Source organism: Equus quagga, chromosome 11, assembly GCF_021613505.1.
Source record: "Equus quagga isolate Etosha38 chromosome 11, UCLA_HA_Equagga_1.0, whole genome shotgun sequence".
Classification (NCBI taxonomy): domain Eukaryota; kingdom Metazoa; phylum Chordata; class Mammalia; order Perissodactyla; family Equidae; genus Equus; species Equus quagga.
This window is the reverse complement of record NC_060277.1, coordinates 90941581-90955911: the sequence shown is the minus strand read 5'-3', so window position 1 is coordinate 90955911 and position 14331 is coordinate 90941581. Positions and strand designations below refer to the sequence as shown.

At 57.6% G+C, this 14331-nt stretch overlaps 1 protein-coding gene across 1 annotated transcript; it reads left to right on the top strand.

Moving 5' to 3' along the window:
* The first annotated feature begins 4596 nt into the window (after window positions 1-4596).
* DLX4 (distal-less homeobox 4) lies at window positions 4597-10366 on the top strand. The gene is made up of 3 exons (XM_046676012.1): window positions 4597-5129; window positions 8580-8776; window positions 9182-10366. Exons 1-3 carry the CDS (start codon window positions 4865-4867, stop codon window positions 9422-9424), a joined length of 705 nt encoding a protein of 234 aa, XP_046531968.1. The 5' UTR covers window positions 4597-4864; the 3' UTR covers window positions 9425-10366.
* The last annotated feature ends 3965 nt before the right edge of the window (window positions 10367-14331 follow it).

Sequence of the window (14331 nt, the reverse complement as noted above, 5' to 3'; positions counted from 1 at the left end):
CTCTGGGCGCGGGCTCCTCCCTCAGGCCCGCTTGGTCCGAGGCTGGGACACCCGACCGAGAACTCCCGCGTCCCCGCCGCCGAGCCCCGCGCCTCCGCGCCCCCTGCCCGGGCCATTTCCCGCGCCCGCGCTCCGCCAGCTCCAGCCGCGCAGAGCGGGGCCTCCAGCGCACCTTCAAAGCCGCTCCAGTTTTTGCTAAATGTTTTCTTTTTGGGGCGTGGGGTGGGGGTACTTGGTCTAAGAGTGGTTCATAGTTTGTTTTATTTTTAACCTGTTTGGTGACTTCGCATATACGTGTATTTTAAACGTCCCAGTCAGTCCCAAACAGAAGGCTTTCGCTGGGGCGGAGGCTGAAATTTGGAAATAAAGCAAAGACAACGTGGGAAGAATGTCGCTGAGGAGGGAGCCGGAGACCCTGGAAGGGAGCCCGCCCGCCCAGCGGTGCCCAGATCTCTAGGTGGCGCTGACCCCAAGGCCTCTCCCCTCCCCCTCCCCTGGCAGTGTCTCCAAGGTTATCTGGAAAATGAGGCGGGAACGCCAGTCACAGAGAAAGCTCTCGTGGGAGCGTGGAGGTGAGCGCCAACCGAAGTGCACGGCCAGGCTGGCGGTGACCTCGGTAACCAGCCCGCCGCCCCGCTTGCGCCAGCGCTTATTAACTGCTCGATCAGAGAGAAGAAAAGAGACACAATAATTCAAAATTTCAGGAAAAGTCAAATTGGAGTGGGTGGGGATGCAGGGGTCTCTAGACTGCCCCTTCCCCGCCTTGCCTACAGTGGGGCTTTAACCACCGCGCAACAGGCTGAGCAGAACGAGGAATCCTCACCCCCTACCCCCGCCAAATAAATTATTCACAGTTTCCCCAAACCGAGTTTCTAGGGAAGCGCCGCCAAATCGGACTTAAATTCCACTGAGAACGGACAAAACTAAACTAAAATTTCGTTTGGGGACGGTGGGTGGGATGGAGGAGAAAGGGCTCGGATGATCCCGCTCTGGCCCCCGAGGGCCGAGAACTGGGGTCGCAGTGGAATCTATTCCCCTGGGCAGATCCACACAGGTGCTGCGTGGAGAATCTGTACCGGGTTACAGACCCCGGAGCGGACTCCAGTCACAGACGCCCACCTTTTGCTCAGGAGCGTGCAGCCCGCTGGATACGAAGCCCGAGGGCTGTGCGGAAAGCCCTGCGCACCCATCACGTGTTTCTGGTGTCGGAAGGGGCACTGGTTTGGACGGAGTTCCCGGCTTCAGGGGAGAGTCCGAACTCACTCCGAGTAAACTGAAGCGAGGTATACATCTCAGGGTCGCGGGCGCTTATTCTGCATAAAGAATCGTTACTGGATCCGGTGGGTTGCGTTTGTCTGGCGACTTGCGAAGAGCCTACAAACATCGCGCTCCGCGCAGATCTGTCAGGTCCAGTCGCCGCACCTCGGCTGATTCCCGAGCCTGCGGTGGCGCGGTGTCCCCCACTCGGGACCCCACGGTCGGCTCCCAAGGCCTTATTTCGGTACCGGGGATCTTCAAGCGGACCCCTTTGGCTAAGGGAGAGGACCTGCGTGAGAAAGCTGCGAGAGCCACTTTTAGCTTTCCTGACCATCCAGAGGCTATGTTATTGGTAGAGACAGGAGAGAGTTCGTTTTGTTTTGCCTTCCTTCCTCCTCCTCCTCCAACTCTTCTTCCTCCTTCTTGGTTTTACTATGTTTTGGGATTTTGGTTTTTGCAATTCATTCTAAAGCCAATGACAAAGGCTTGGAGGTTGTAAGTGCAGCTCCCTCATTTTATCCCTTCTGGCTAAAATGAGACTCAGAGATGGGAAATGGCCAACCCAGGCTTCACACAGCCAGCCAAGCTGGGATGGGAACCCAGGCCTCAGGCCTCTCAGGCCAGCCCTCCCTCCCCTCTGAGCAAACACACATTTACTGCCCTTCCTAGCCCCTGTCCCCATCCCTGCCTCCTTTCCCGACTCTCGCTCAGAGGCCCTGTGGTTGGTGAAATAGAGTCTGCATCTGAGGACACTGCTTTGGGGGGCGGGGAGGGGGGGTTCCCACCAGGTGCCCCAGCCTCACACCCTCCAGCACAGGGAAGTAGGGAGCCCTGAAGATGGAGGTGGTGATGGAGGGAGAGATTTTTTCATTGGTAGACTGGAGATAATAATAGTATCTGCTTTCCAGGGGTTTTGTGAAGATGCACAGGGCTTGGATGTTGTGAGTGTTTCATAAATTCTAAAGGGCTGCAGGGTGTTTTCTACTGCTGCATGGGGTTGAGGATCCTGCATGAGTTCAGTGAAGCCCCTTCAGAGTTTAGGAGGGCCTCTCACTATGGGTCTTCCAGCTTTGGAGGATGTCAAAAGTCAACTGCTACAGAGGCCTGCCAGAAAACCCACCTTTGCCCTTTCTTGTTAGGTCCAGCACAGAAAGGTCTCTGGGTTCATTGTCCTGGGAGGAAGTGTCCTTCCACCCATCCTTTCAGTTCCACCTCAAAATCACCTCCTTTGTAAACCTTCCCTGACAGCCAGCCCCACCCCAAAGAGCATTCTTTTCCCTTGGTGCCCTCTGAGATGCTGTCCTTGAAACCCACCAGGACACTGTTGTGTGGCTGCCTCCCTGCAGAAGGTGATGTTGGTAGAAAGGACGGTTACCCTGTAAGTTCATAGCCCCAGCTCTAAGGAGGTGGTGGCATGGCTGGAGTTGGGGAAGAAAGCAGGAAAGGTGGTCCCCATATGGAAATAGCATTTCTCAACTGAGCTAAACCTGCATACCCTGTTGGATGAGAAGGAAGTGGGTTCTCCAGGTGCCCAGAGAGTAGGCGATCCCTTAAAGAGTCTGCTCCTGAAGCTGCAAGTCTTCAGTGGGAAGAGCTCAGAGCCAGGTGCCAGGGGTGTGTTTTCCTGGAAAGACTCATTTCTATCCCTTCCAAAGGGGAGTCCAGTATGCTCCTCCTCCCCCAGGGACACCTGACTGGGAGGGTTTAACCACCTCTGTACACCCCTTCGACCTTTCTGTCTCTCCAAGGAGGTCTGAGCCTGGCCACCCCCTAGGGCCTTCTCTTACTCTTCTAAGCTTCCTTCTTTCTCAGATCGTCATCCTCTCTCACCCCCCCCCCAACCATTCCAAGACTGCTATCTTGACTATGAACTCTGATGAGAGCACACGTGTGTGTACAGGCATGAATATGCCCATCCGAGGCACGTACTCAGGTGGGAGAAGATACGTGGGTATGCTGGGGAATCTGTGAGGACTGGTGGGCTTGGGGGTGTGTCTTTGTCCTAACATGCAGCAGCCTAATGTGTGTGGACAGGTATCTTTCATAGGGTGGGTACACATGCATCAATGTTTATGTACTTGGGTTTTCTGTATTTTCGAGTGTGTACACCGGCAATTTGACTTGTATAGTCGCGGGTCTGTGTAAGAGACAAGAATAGTGCTTTTATTCAGGGGTATTACTGTTCATCTTTGGGAATGTAGATAGGTAGACATCACAGCCTATACTCTGTATTTGCAGATCCATAAACGAACCTCTCTGTTCGTGGAGAGATGCTAGTGCGAACATTGGTGTAGACACCTATGTGTTGGTATATGCAAGTGTATATGTTGTATTTGAATGGAGTCTCTGTGTAGTTGCGGACCTGTGGCCATAGACGCTTGTATACGTAGACACCTGCCCTTCGAGGCCTTGGATACTAACGTTCAGAGGCAGGTCCTGCACACACACTGCAAAACGCGGCCACCGAGACTGGCCTCCTCTATTTCCCGCGCCCTCCGCAGAGCCATCAAACCGGACTCGCCTCTCACTCCCGGATTTTTTCCCGGTTCGTGCAAGGCTTCAGCCTCACGCGGCGCCAGGAAAGGCGGGGCGCCACTCGGGAAAAAGCCGAGACGGCGGATCCCTCCCGCGGCCTCGGGGGCCTGCAGGAGCTGTGACGTCGCAACCAAACCCGGGCCCCCGCCGGAAGTGGAAGCCAGGGTGGGGGAGGAGGGGGGCCGGTGAGGCGCAGTCGCGGCGGTCGCGGCGTGCCCGGCCGAGGGCAACCCGAGGAGGCGTGCGCGCCGCGCGCCTGCGGGGCAGGCTGGGCGCCCGGCGGCACCTCCCCAGACCTGGCGTCTGTTTACCAACAAACTGCCCGCGCTCGGCAGGGACGCATTCCGACGCGCTGAATAAGCTGCGGGCACTGTCTGTCTGGTCTCAACTCCCCTGCAGGTCCGTGGCGGCAGGATCAGAATCGCCCTGCAGATCCCCAGAGCTGGAGAATGCGACCGCAGGTTCCCTGCGTCCCCGAAGCCACAGGGCCTCCGCCGCTGTGCTGCTCCCCTCGCCCCTTGGCCAGCCCAGCCTCGCCAACTCCCTCGTGTTTCTGTTATGACCGAGGTTCTCAGACTGCCCCAACCGCGCTGCAACCTCGGCACCTCTCTCGGAGAGGACCCCGAGATAGCTGGGCCTAGAGCGTGCGCACCGTCCTCCTCCCATCTCCCAGTTGTGAATTTCCCTGCCGCGGGCTGCCCCCGGGGGCGGGCCCGGCACTAGGCCTCCGTGAGGTCACCGCGTGCGGGAGCCAATCCACGGCGTCTAAATGGGCGGGGCCCCCGTCGGGTCCCGGGAACCGAACCCAAGAGCTGGAAGAGGGGGGCCCCATGGATTTAGGGGGGAGGGGAAAAGCCATGGGGGGCACCCCCCCGGAACCCCTTTCCCAGGCGCGCGCTCTCCGCTGGAAGAGGCGCAGAGAGACATTTTCCTCAGGATCTTAAGTGTGGGGGAGGCTGGCTGGGGGGCTCATCTGGCCCCAACGCCCGAGGCTCGAAAAAGAGAGTTGGCGGAGGGAGAGGACTACGTGCCGGGCCATGGCCTAGGCCCTTTGGCCCCGGCCCCGGCCACAATGACCTCTTTGCCTTGCCCCGTCCCTGGCCCGGACCCCTCCAAAGCCATCTTCCCGAACATCGCCCCCGTCCCATCAGTAGTGGCTGCCTACCAGCTTGGCTTGTCTCCCGCAACCGCAGCAGCCTCCGACTTGCCCTATTCTGGGCCGTATGGCCACCTCTTGCCCTACCCTTACGCCGGGCCGGCGACCCCCAGAGACTCCTACCTGCCCTGCCAGCAACCCGCGGCGCCCTCCCAGCCGGCTCAGCAGGAGCGGGAGGCAGGTAAGTCCGGGCGGCGGCTCTTCCCACCTCTGGGGTCTTGCTCCTGTGCGCCCCTAAACTTCGTCCTCGCCTGGTTGGGCGCGGCTAGCGGGATTCAGACCTTACTCGGATTCCACTCGGATCTGGGGGTGGGGGGAGGGCGAAGGGATGGGGCGGGAGACAAGGGGGAGGGGCGGGGGCGAGTTGATCTAGGTCTCCTTTCAAGACCGACCTGGTTTCGATTTGCACTTGTGTGAAGCCCGTCGGCAGGGCTCCCTACCCCACCCCCTGGAGCAGCGGGGTTGTGTGTACCTACGTGTAACGGAAAACTGAAACAATCCAGATGTGGGTGTGGGTGCCTAGCCCCTTCTCCGGGATTCTCTCCATCGTGCACTCCTTCTCTTCCCCATGTCGCCTTTCTCTGCCTTCGTCTTGTCTCAGAAAGCAGTGCTCAAGTCAAAGCCTGATAAATAGAAATCAGGTCCCAGCTGGAGGGCGGTAGAATTGAGGTATTCGGGGGTCCTTTCCCCTCTCCCCCAGACCGAGCCCGAAAGTGCCTGACAGAGAGGGAAAGCTGGTCTGGCAGAGTCTGGGGTTAGGACCCCACCACCCATTGTTCTAAAAATGTAGCCATAGGTGGGTCAGGCAGTCTCTCATTGTAGACCCCAGCCTTCCAGCCAAAGGAGCGAGCCACACCTATCATCTCCACCCTTTGCCTTTGGGATGGGTTAGGCCCCAGTTCCCATCGCCTGGAACAACTTTGAGCTCCTGAGAAAGTGCTCACTGGAAGGTCTCAAAGAAGCCAAGGAGCTGGCCTGTCTTCCTGGTCCTGGGCCTTGCATAGTCAGAACCCATTCAAGGCTATACATACACCCATCTGTACTGGCTCAGGCTTAGACCTCAGGCCCCCTGCACTCCCTGCCCCCACCTAATGGCCCCCACAATTGTCTTTGGCACAGTTTCCTCCAAGGATGCACATCCACTGACTGACTTCGCTGGAGTCAGCCCAGGACTAAGACACGTCCCTGCCTTCCCCTGTTGCTCTGCTGGGACACATGACCTTGTAAACATCAGAGCCACAATTGATCTTAGAGATTTGGGAGCTCAACCTCCTTGATGTACAGATGGGCAAACTGAGGCCCAAAGAAAGAGTGTGCCTGGGTCAAAGACAAAGCCTGCCTTCCATGCTCTTGGCCCTTGCCTGTTGACTCTCACTGCATGGGACCAAAAAAGAGGATTTTAGGAAACTTTCTCAGAGTCCCCAGAAGTTAACTGCCTTCTGTGCCAGAACTGGGGTTGCCTCTCCCGGGTGCTGGGTCTGTCGTTGGAGGAGGAGCAGGGGATGGGGGGGGGGGGTAGTGTTTCTACAAATGATCTAATTTCCACAGACGAGTCCCTTGGATGCTTGCCTTCAGTGTCTGCCAGTATGGGACATTTTCGTGTGTCTGTAGTAGGGTGGGAATGAGATAACCTTGTCTTTAAGAGAACTGTCGTTAAATGAGCTTGGTATTTGCTGCCCTGTTTTCCACACTCCTTGCCTTCCCTTTGCTTGGTCTAAACACAAGAGAATGGAGAGTTCCTTTTCTTTACGGAATTTCCCCGGATCCAACGAAAACCACACATCGCCTTACATTAGATTGTAGCATTTTTCTACGGAAAGTGGTGGGTTTGGCCCACTCTAGACTGAATGATTGGGGTGTGAGTGAGGGCTTGGGGTCTTCCTTTTGCCCCCACTCTGTGTCCACCCCCGCCTCAGGGAGAGGTTTGGCTCCAAGTGAGCTGGCTACCACCAAGCACTGAGCAGGTGAGCACGGAGGTGCCTCGAGGGAGGCCCTTGGGCTCCATACTGGCGACCAGGGCAGATCCAGTCAGACTTGCTGCAACTGGTGTGGAGAAAGGCAGCTGTCGGGCAAGGAACTTAGAAGGGGGTCTGGTGGGAGAGTTAGGGCGCAGAGGGCGGAGAGAGTTCAGTAGCTGGGGCTGCCTCCCTGCCTGTCTCTGCGTCACCGCCCACAGCGCGCCGTCCACGCAGCCAGAGAGGCGCGGGTGGTCGCTCCGCTGCTGCCAGCCTGGGGCCGTGAGCAGTAGGGTCGAAGCAGGGGAGGCCGGACAGGCGCGGGCGGGAGCGGAAACCCAATGGTTTTTCTGGGAAGTGGCTGAGGCGGGGGTCGAAGGGGGTGGATCTAAGAAGCCCGCAGCGCCCGAGGCCACGGGTGAGGGATGCGGGGGAGGTGAAGGCAACTGGTCACCGCGGCCGGCCAAGGGCGGGGAACCTGACGTATGTGGAGTGAGTCCGGTGAGCGGAAGAAGGCAGAGGGCGGGTCAGGGACCCGGACGGACACCTGGGCACCAGGGCCAAGCGCTCTTTCGGCTGGGGCTGGGGCGGCTCTGCAGACCCGTGTGGGGTGCGGCGAACATTGCCCTAAACCCGGGGGCACTGCAGCCGCTTGCTCCACCTCCGCCCTACCATCTGCATGGAATGGCCTCGGGTGTCCCGGTAGAGTGGCATAGGTTAGCCATCGGAAGAGGGGAACCTCTCGCACCTCCACCCCCCTTGCAATCTAAGGCCAGGCTGTCCCACGGCCGAGATTCCTTGAGAGGCTGGGCCCTGGGGGCAGGAGGTGACCAGATCTCCGGCGGCGGCACCCGCAGCGGGATCCAGGAGCGGCCCCAGGGCCTGCGCTGAGGGCGCTGCGCGCTCTCCGAACCAGTCACCTTCCCTGCCCGCCTGGAACCCCTCTGTGACTGCAGCCGGGCGGAGGGGGCTGCCCCACACTGACCTGGCTTCTAGGGCCCCTGAAAGCCATCTCCCCAGGCAGCCAGCCATGGGGCGGTGAGAGATGGTCGCTTTCTTGCAGGGTGTGCGTTTGGAGAGGGGCGGGCCCTTACAATAGGCGAGGCAATGACAAACCCTGGGGGCACTTTCCACACTCTCTTGCTGGGAAGGGTGCTCATCTTGGCGTTCAAGGTTCGCTCGGTCCCGCCCACCCCCCATCCACCCTTCTTCCGGCAGCGGGGAAGCTGCCACGCAAACACTGCCTGGGGCCTCTGAGCATTGCGTTTGCGTTCCCTCCGCCTGGAATGCCCTTCCCCCGTCATCTCCAGGCCTCAGTCCAGCCCTCGACCGAGCCTTTCTGCCCCGCCCCACCCCAAGCTGGCGCCACCGTACCCTGCTGTACTCTGACCTCCCGCCGCAGGCGCCGCCCGTACCCTCGCTCTGGCCCTTGGTGCTTCCTTCCTAGGGTCACAGGACCCATCAGAGTGGGAGCTCCCTGAGGGCAAGAACTGCGTCTCGCACCACCTGGCGCACGGTGGAAGTGGGGTTCGAAAGGAGCGTGGAGCAAGGTAGAGAGAGGCCGGCCAGGTGCCTGCGCTTTTTGCTAATCCGAGGCCGGCATGCAAACGAGATGCAAATGAGCCTATGAAACTGCGCGTGCGACCCTCTGGAAAACCGTCTTGTGCCGCCCCTAGGCTCCGAGAAGCCGCCGCTGTCCCCGGAGCCCTCGGAGCGGCGCCCGCAGGCCCCGACCAAAAAGCTGCGCAAGCCGAGGACCATCTACTCGAGCCTGCAGCTGCAGCAGCTGAACCAGCGTTTCCAGCACACGCAGTACCTGGCGCTGCCCGAGAGGGCTCAGCTGGCCGCGCAGCTCGGCCTCACCCAGACCCAGGTGGGGCGGTCCCACCTTCCTGCCCACTCACCATCCCCACGTGTGTGCTCTGGGAACTCACCTACCCCCCACCCCGTATGAATGACTGATGAGTCCCCTAGCCCTGCTGTCACAGCTCTCTGGGGTGTGTTGATAGGTGGTCCTCAGTAAGTTGGGGGAATGTGTTAAAAGGTGGGGGGCCGGGGTCTGTCCAGGTAGAGAAGGGTACCCAGACTGGAGGGCTAGGTACTAGCTCAGAGGCAGGAACTAGGGGCTTCAGGGGCTATGGAGGATGGCAGCAAATGTTCCTGACCTCTGCACTTCTCCCAGGGCTGCTCCCTATCCCTGGGTCCCTTTCCCTCCACCTGACCAGTCCACACATAGCCTTCTCCTGATCTTCCATTCCTCCCCCTTTTCTCCCTGAAGGTAAAGATCTGGTTTCAGAACAAACGCTCCAAATACAAGAAGCTCCTGAAGCAGAACTCGGGGGGACAGGAAGGGGACTTCCCTGGGAGGCCCCCCTCCCTGTCTCCCTGCTCCCCACCCCTTCCATCCCTCTGGGATCTACCCAAGGCAGGGGCCCTGCCCACCGGTGGCTATGGCAACAGCTTTGGAGCCTGGTATCAGCATCACTGCCCAGATGTCCTGGCTCCACCTCAGATGATGTGAGTCTGGGGAAGGGCAGCTCGGCCCCCAGCCCTCTTACAAAGCCCAGGACCCAGCCCACCTGCACCCCTTCTGGACTGGGAGGAAACCAGCTCCAGATGGGTTTTCTCTGGAGGATGAGGAGCTAGAGAAAAAGGATGGGGTGGAGTCCTGTCCCCTTTGCCCCATAACCCAAACAGCCTAATCAAGGACTTTGCTCTTAACCACTGCCCCCCACTGCTACCATGGACTGGACACCTTCCCTCCAGCTGGTCAAGGCTCTGGTGAGAGAGTCACTGGCTGGCGTTCGGATGGCTCCCAGAATCCCTAGCCTTGCCACTTCTTCCGTGAGGGGGTTGCAGTCCCACCACAGCCTGGGGTCAAGCCAGCAAGAAACACTGAGTGTTTTTTCTCTTTGTGTGCCTTGGGCCTTGCCCAGGCTCTTGGCGAGCAAAAGCAGAAGTGCAGTGGACATCCAGAGTCTTCGAGTTGACCACCGTTGGGTCCCGCCCACCGACTTTTCCTGGAGGTCAGCCCATTGCCCCGTAACTGGTAGACCTGCTCACCATCCTGTGAGGTAGAAGGGATGCTGAAAATGTGGAGTTTTGTGGACCTATGGGTAATTTATGCTCTCTTCCTAAAAAAGCCCTCCTTCCCCCATGTCTATCCACTTTGAGTAAATAATGGATCCAATTATCATAGAATTCCACCAGTATTTATTAAGAGCCTGTTCCCCATCCCTAATACCTAACCAATGCACACGCACACACTCTCGGGAACCCAGAAGGGAACACTTTGGGGAGAATGGGGACAAATGAGCTTTCTGGATGAGTGTAGGTGGAGATACCCCCAAATAGGTGGGGTGGACCCTGCAATCAGCTCCTCACAGCTAATCTGTCTAGCATCCCCCCAAGCTCTTACCATCCCCCATCCCATGAGCTCTCAGAGATTAAAGTTAGTACAAAAACCTGGGCCTTGGCTGTGAGGTGTGTTTCCTGACTTCCGGGGCTGTTGCTCATCTCTCTCTCCCATCTGACTCTTCTAGCCTTAAGCTAGAGGCAATGGATCCCAGTTTTGCCTCTACCACTAACTAGCTATCTGGCTCTAGCTCTGGAATGTTCTAACAACATCCATATTTTCATATGCTCCATTGTGAAACTGGAAGATGCTAATGCTGGGAATGACCAAAGTCTGAGCGATCCTCACCAGCGAAGTCTCTCCTGACCCAGTTCTGGAGGGAGCTGGGAACCTCACAGCCTCCCTTGCCCCTGCTCACCTTGGGAGAGGGCACCCCCACTGGGCCAGGCCAGTCCTGCCCTGGAAGAAGTGTGCTCCTTGGGGTAGAATGGCCTCAGCTCGCCTAGGGGAAGGAGGAAGGGGAGGAGAAGAAAACCCCAGAAGGAACTGGACTTCTCCTCCATCCAACAAACATTTGTTGCACCTCTGCTCTCTGTTACATCCTGGGGATATCAAGGTGACCTAGGCAGACAAATGGCCAGATGCTTGTATGTGCCTGGCTGAGGGAAGTACAGAAGGCAGTATGGGCACAGTCAGAGGCTCCATCTCAGATTCATGGCCACTGCTCCCCACCACACACACAGCACCCAACACAGGAGGGCTGAGGACAAGGGCTTCGAATAATTCAGGAATCCAGCCCAGCATGGCCCAAGGGGCTGGGGGAGGGGCCTCCAATTCCAGGCCAAAAGCTCCCAAATGGAGCTTCCTTCTTAGTGCCTGAACCCGTCCCCAGGCACTGCCATCTTGGGGCCTGCCCCAGTCTGAAAAGCCCACTCAGGCACCTGGAACCAACCCCGCTGGCCAGAGAGAGGCCCCAGTGGAGTGAAACGTAGGGCTGGTGGGGGTTGGGGGGGGTGGGGATTGTGAAATTCAGTGGAAGCCCCCCACCTGGAAGGAGGCCTGCTCTCAGTCCTTCCCAGGCCCCATTCTGGGTCAGTGGCCACACCCACTGCTCAAAACACACATGGAGATCCACATCCTGGGGATGGCAAATGGCACACAGTGGGCCAAAGCCAAGACCCAGGAGCAGTGAAGAAGGAGGGTGCCAAGAGGAGAAACATCCGCCTCTTCCCCTGCCTCCCCACCAACGCCTTCCCCTGCCCCTGGCTCCCGCCTCCACCTGCTCTCTTCGGCCCAGACCCCCCTGAGCTCTCCTCTGGGTCTTCTCTGGGGCCACAGGCCCTCAGGGCCCTGTTCCCTGCGGCTGCAGGTTGCACACTCCTCTTTCCACAGACCTGAGATAAGATCTACCGCCCCATCTCGGAAAGCCTCCAAAGCAAGATTAATTGGACAGCCCAACACGAGTCGCATCGTTAAAACAACAGCCCAGGTTGTAAAGTTAAGTAGCAGAGTGAGTGTAATTACTCTCCCAGCCAGAGGCCAGCTGAGCTGACAGCACCCCTCCTTCCCTACCCCCATCTCTCGGCCCTTTCCGGGGGAGACGGGAATCCTTTTCCACTTGGGAGCTGGCCCAGTTTCCCTGGGCTCCTGGGTGAGGATGGGGCTGGAACCCCAGTGGAGGAGGTGCCCCATTACCCTCCCTCAAGCCATCGGAGCTGTGGAAGGGGAACGTGTGGTTTCTTCCCGTGAAGAGGACGCCACTTTGGGAAAACTGGGTTAATAAGGGAGTGGTTAAGAATGGGGGCTTTGGCCTCCACAGAGTCCCAGCTCTGCTGTGTGACTTTGGGCAAGTTACTTAACCTCTCTCTGAGCCTCGTTTTTCTCCCCTTGAGATGGGAATACTAATGGGACCTGCTTCCCAGTGTGGTTGTGATGATGAAATGAGATAGTGCTTGTAACATGTTTGACAGGGTGCCTAGAATATAGTAAGCCCTTAATAAACGGCATTTATGGCTGCTGTAGGATTATCGGGGAGGAGAGGTCACGGCGAGGGTGAGTTCATACTGCCATTGCCATCTATTCATCTCTGCCTCCTGAGGGTAGGAGGAGGAACCGGGCTGGAGACTGGAGAACTCCACACACCTCTGGGCACCACCCTCTGAGAGCAGGACAGAGGCAAGCTCCTAAAGGCAAAGGGCCACAGCCCTGGGCATCTGACGTCAGCTGAGACTGGAAAATGGAGAAGGGGGTCCAGGGCACGTGTTCTCCCCGACAAGGGTCTCAGCCACAGGAAAGCTGACTTGGGGCTTCCTTTCCCTCTCCCCATATGCTATTTTAAGACGTGCCCCCCATTTTCTCCCCCAACAAAATGAGATTCAATTAATTCAATTAAAGCAATTTTGGGAGCAGCTCCTGAAGGCTTTCAATGTGAAATAATTACAAGTAATTTGCTGCTGTGAAGAGGAAAAGGGCACACGGGGTCTGGGGGGGAAGGAGGTAGCCCCCTCTCCACCCAACCCACTCAGACCTAGAAGGATTCCACACTGTAATCTTAACTGCCCTCCCATTGGCCAAATTACTTGCAGGTGGGAAGAGGGAGAGTGTGGTGGTGGGAGGGGGCTGGGAAGACCCTGAGTGACAGACCGCCCCTCCCCCACCCCAAAATCCACTGTGTGAGGTGGGGGTGGGGAGCTGGTCGTTCCCCGACAAAATGTCTGCACAGCCCTAGCAGTTGATTACTCAGCCCCAAACCTCATTTGGAGTTTAGATGCCTGAACTTGCCTCTGGGATTGGATCCAGAGTCAATGGAATGTTATCCGGGTGGCTGAGGCCTGCATAGACGGGGTCTTGGAGATCAAGGACTTCCCCGAACTTATAAGGGATGTACATAGAGAGGGGAAAGGCCAGAGAAGGCAGACACTGACTTCCTGCTTCCAAGGTGGTGAGGATACACCCACTCTCTCTCCTCTCCTGATCTGTTGCTTTCTTGTTCTGCCCGATGTCTAATCTCAATTCTTTCCACTGTAGTGGTGGCAAATCTTCTCTCAGCTTTCTGTCCTCAGGGCCACTGAACCCTCTTCCCTCAGAAAAGCATCCTGCGGGCGTTTCCCACCCCCAGCTCACCTGGGATAACTCTTTCCGTGCTTGGGCTCATTTGGCCGGGGCGGAGGTAGGGGGAGTGATGGTGCTAGAAGGGAAGTAGAGGCAGAAGCTAGCAGCAGGCAGTGGCTGAGATAAAGGTGTGGGGATGGGCTCAGGCCTCTGCAAAGACCCCTCTAAACCCTGCCCACAGGGGAGCTGGCTTTCAAGGGACTAGGAGCCCCCTTTATGTGGGAGCTCCTGTTCTAGGAGGTGAGTAATGTTTTAACAATTATGGTGGAAAAGAAAAATTCACGGACCCCAGAGTATTTCTTTCATAGCTTCCCTTCTTTCCCATCTTTCCTTGCTTCTCCCATTCCAAGGAGGGGTGAAGAGGAGGGGCGCCTTCAGCTCTGGTTCTCCGGACTCCAGCCCTTGCCCCACCCCTTCTCTGAGTAGCATGGCTGTTGGACCTGGGAGCCAGTGAGTCCTTGGGCCACTTCCGTCTCTCTTCTTCCAAGACAGAACTCTTAGAGAGGGAAAATTGGCTGCCTCTCCAGGCCTCGCCTGCACCCTTTCCTGGCCAGCTTAGATTGGTTCCAAAGAGGGAAATTAAAGACCCTTCCACCCCACATCTCAAAATACAAAGGCTCCAGACAAATGCACAGAGACGGGCAGAGGCAGGGACCCGAGCACAGGGAGCCTGTAAGCGCACACACACTTCCACGGAAGAAGGTGCACGCACAGCCAGGCAGACACACAACAGCATACGTGGAGCGGGCAGAGCCGAACAGAGAGACACACATGAGCACATGTGCATGAAGCCTTCCCATGACGGTACATGGACAGACATAGAGAAATATACTCACAGAGAGAAGCTCAACACCCTGGAATGAACCAAGAAGATGCACAGGGACTTAAACACATGCAGAAACAGACTGAAACATACCCCGAAATAAGCAGACCAGCTTCCCTTATGTGAGTGTTTGTGGGGG

Coding starts and splice junctions, on each gene's coding strand:
- DLX4 (XM_046676012.1), top strand. CDS start 4,865: ATGACCTCTTTGCCTTGCCCCGTCCCTGGCCCGGACCCCTCCAAAGCC. Junction 5,130..8,579: donor TCAGCAGGAGCGGGAGGCAG/GTAAGTCCGGGC, acceptor TGCCGCCCCTAG/GCTCCGAGAAGCCGCCGCTG. Junction 8,777..9,181: donor TCGGCCTCACCCAGACCCAG/GTGGGGCGGTCC, acceptor TTCTCCCTGAAG/GTAAAGATCTGGTTTCAGAA.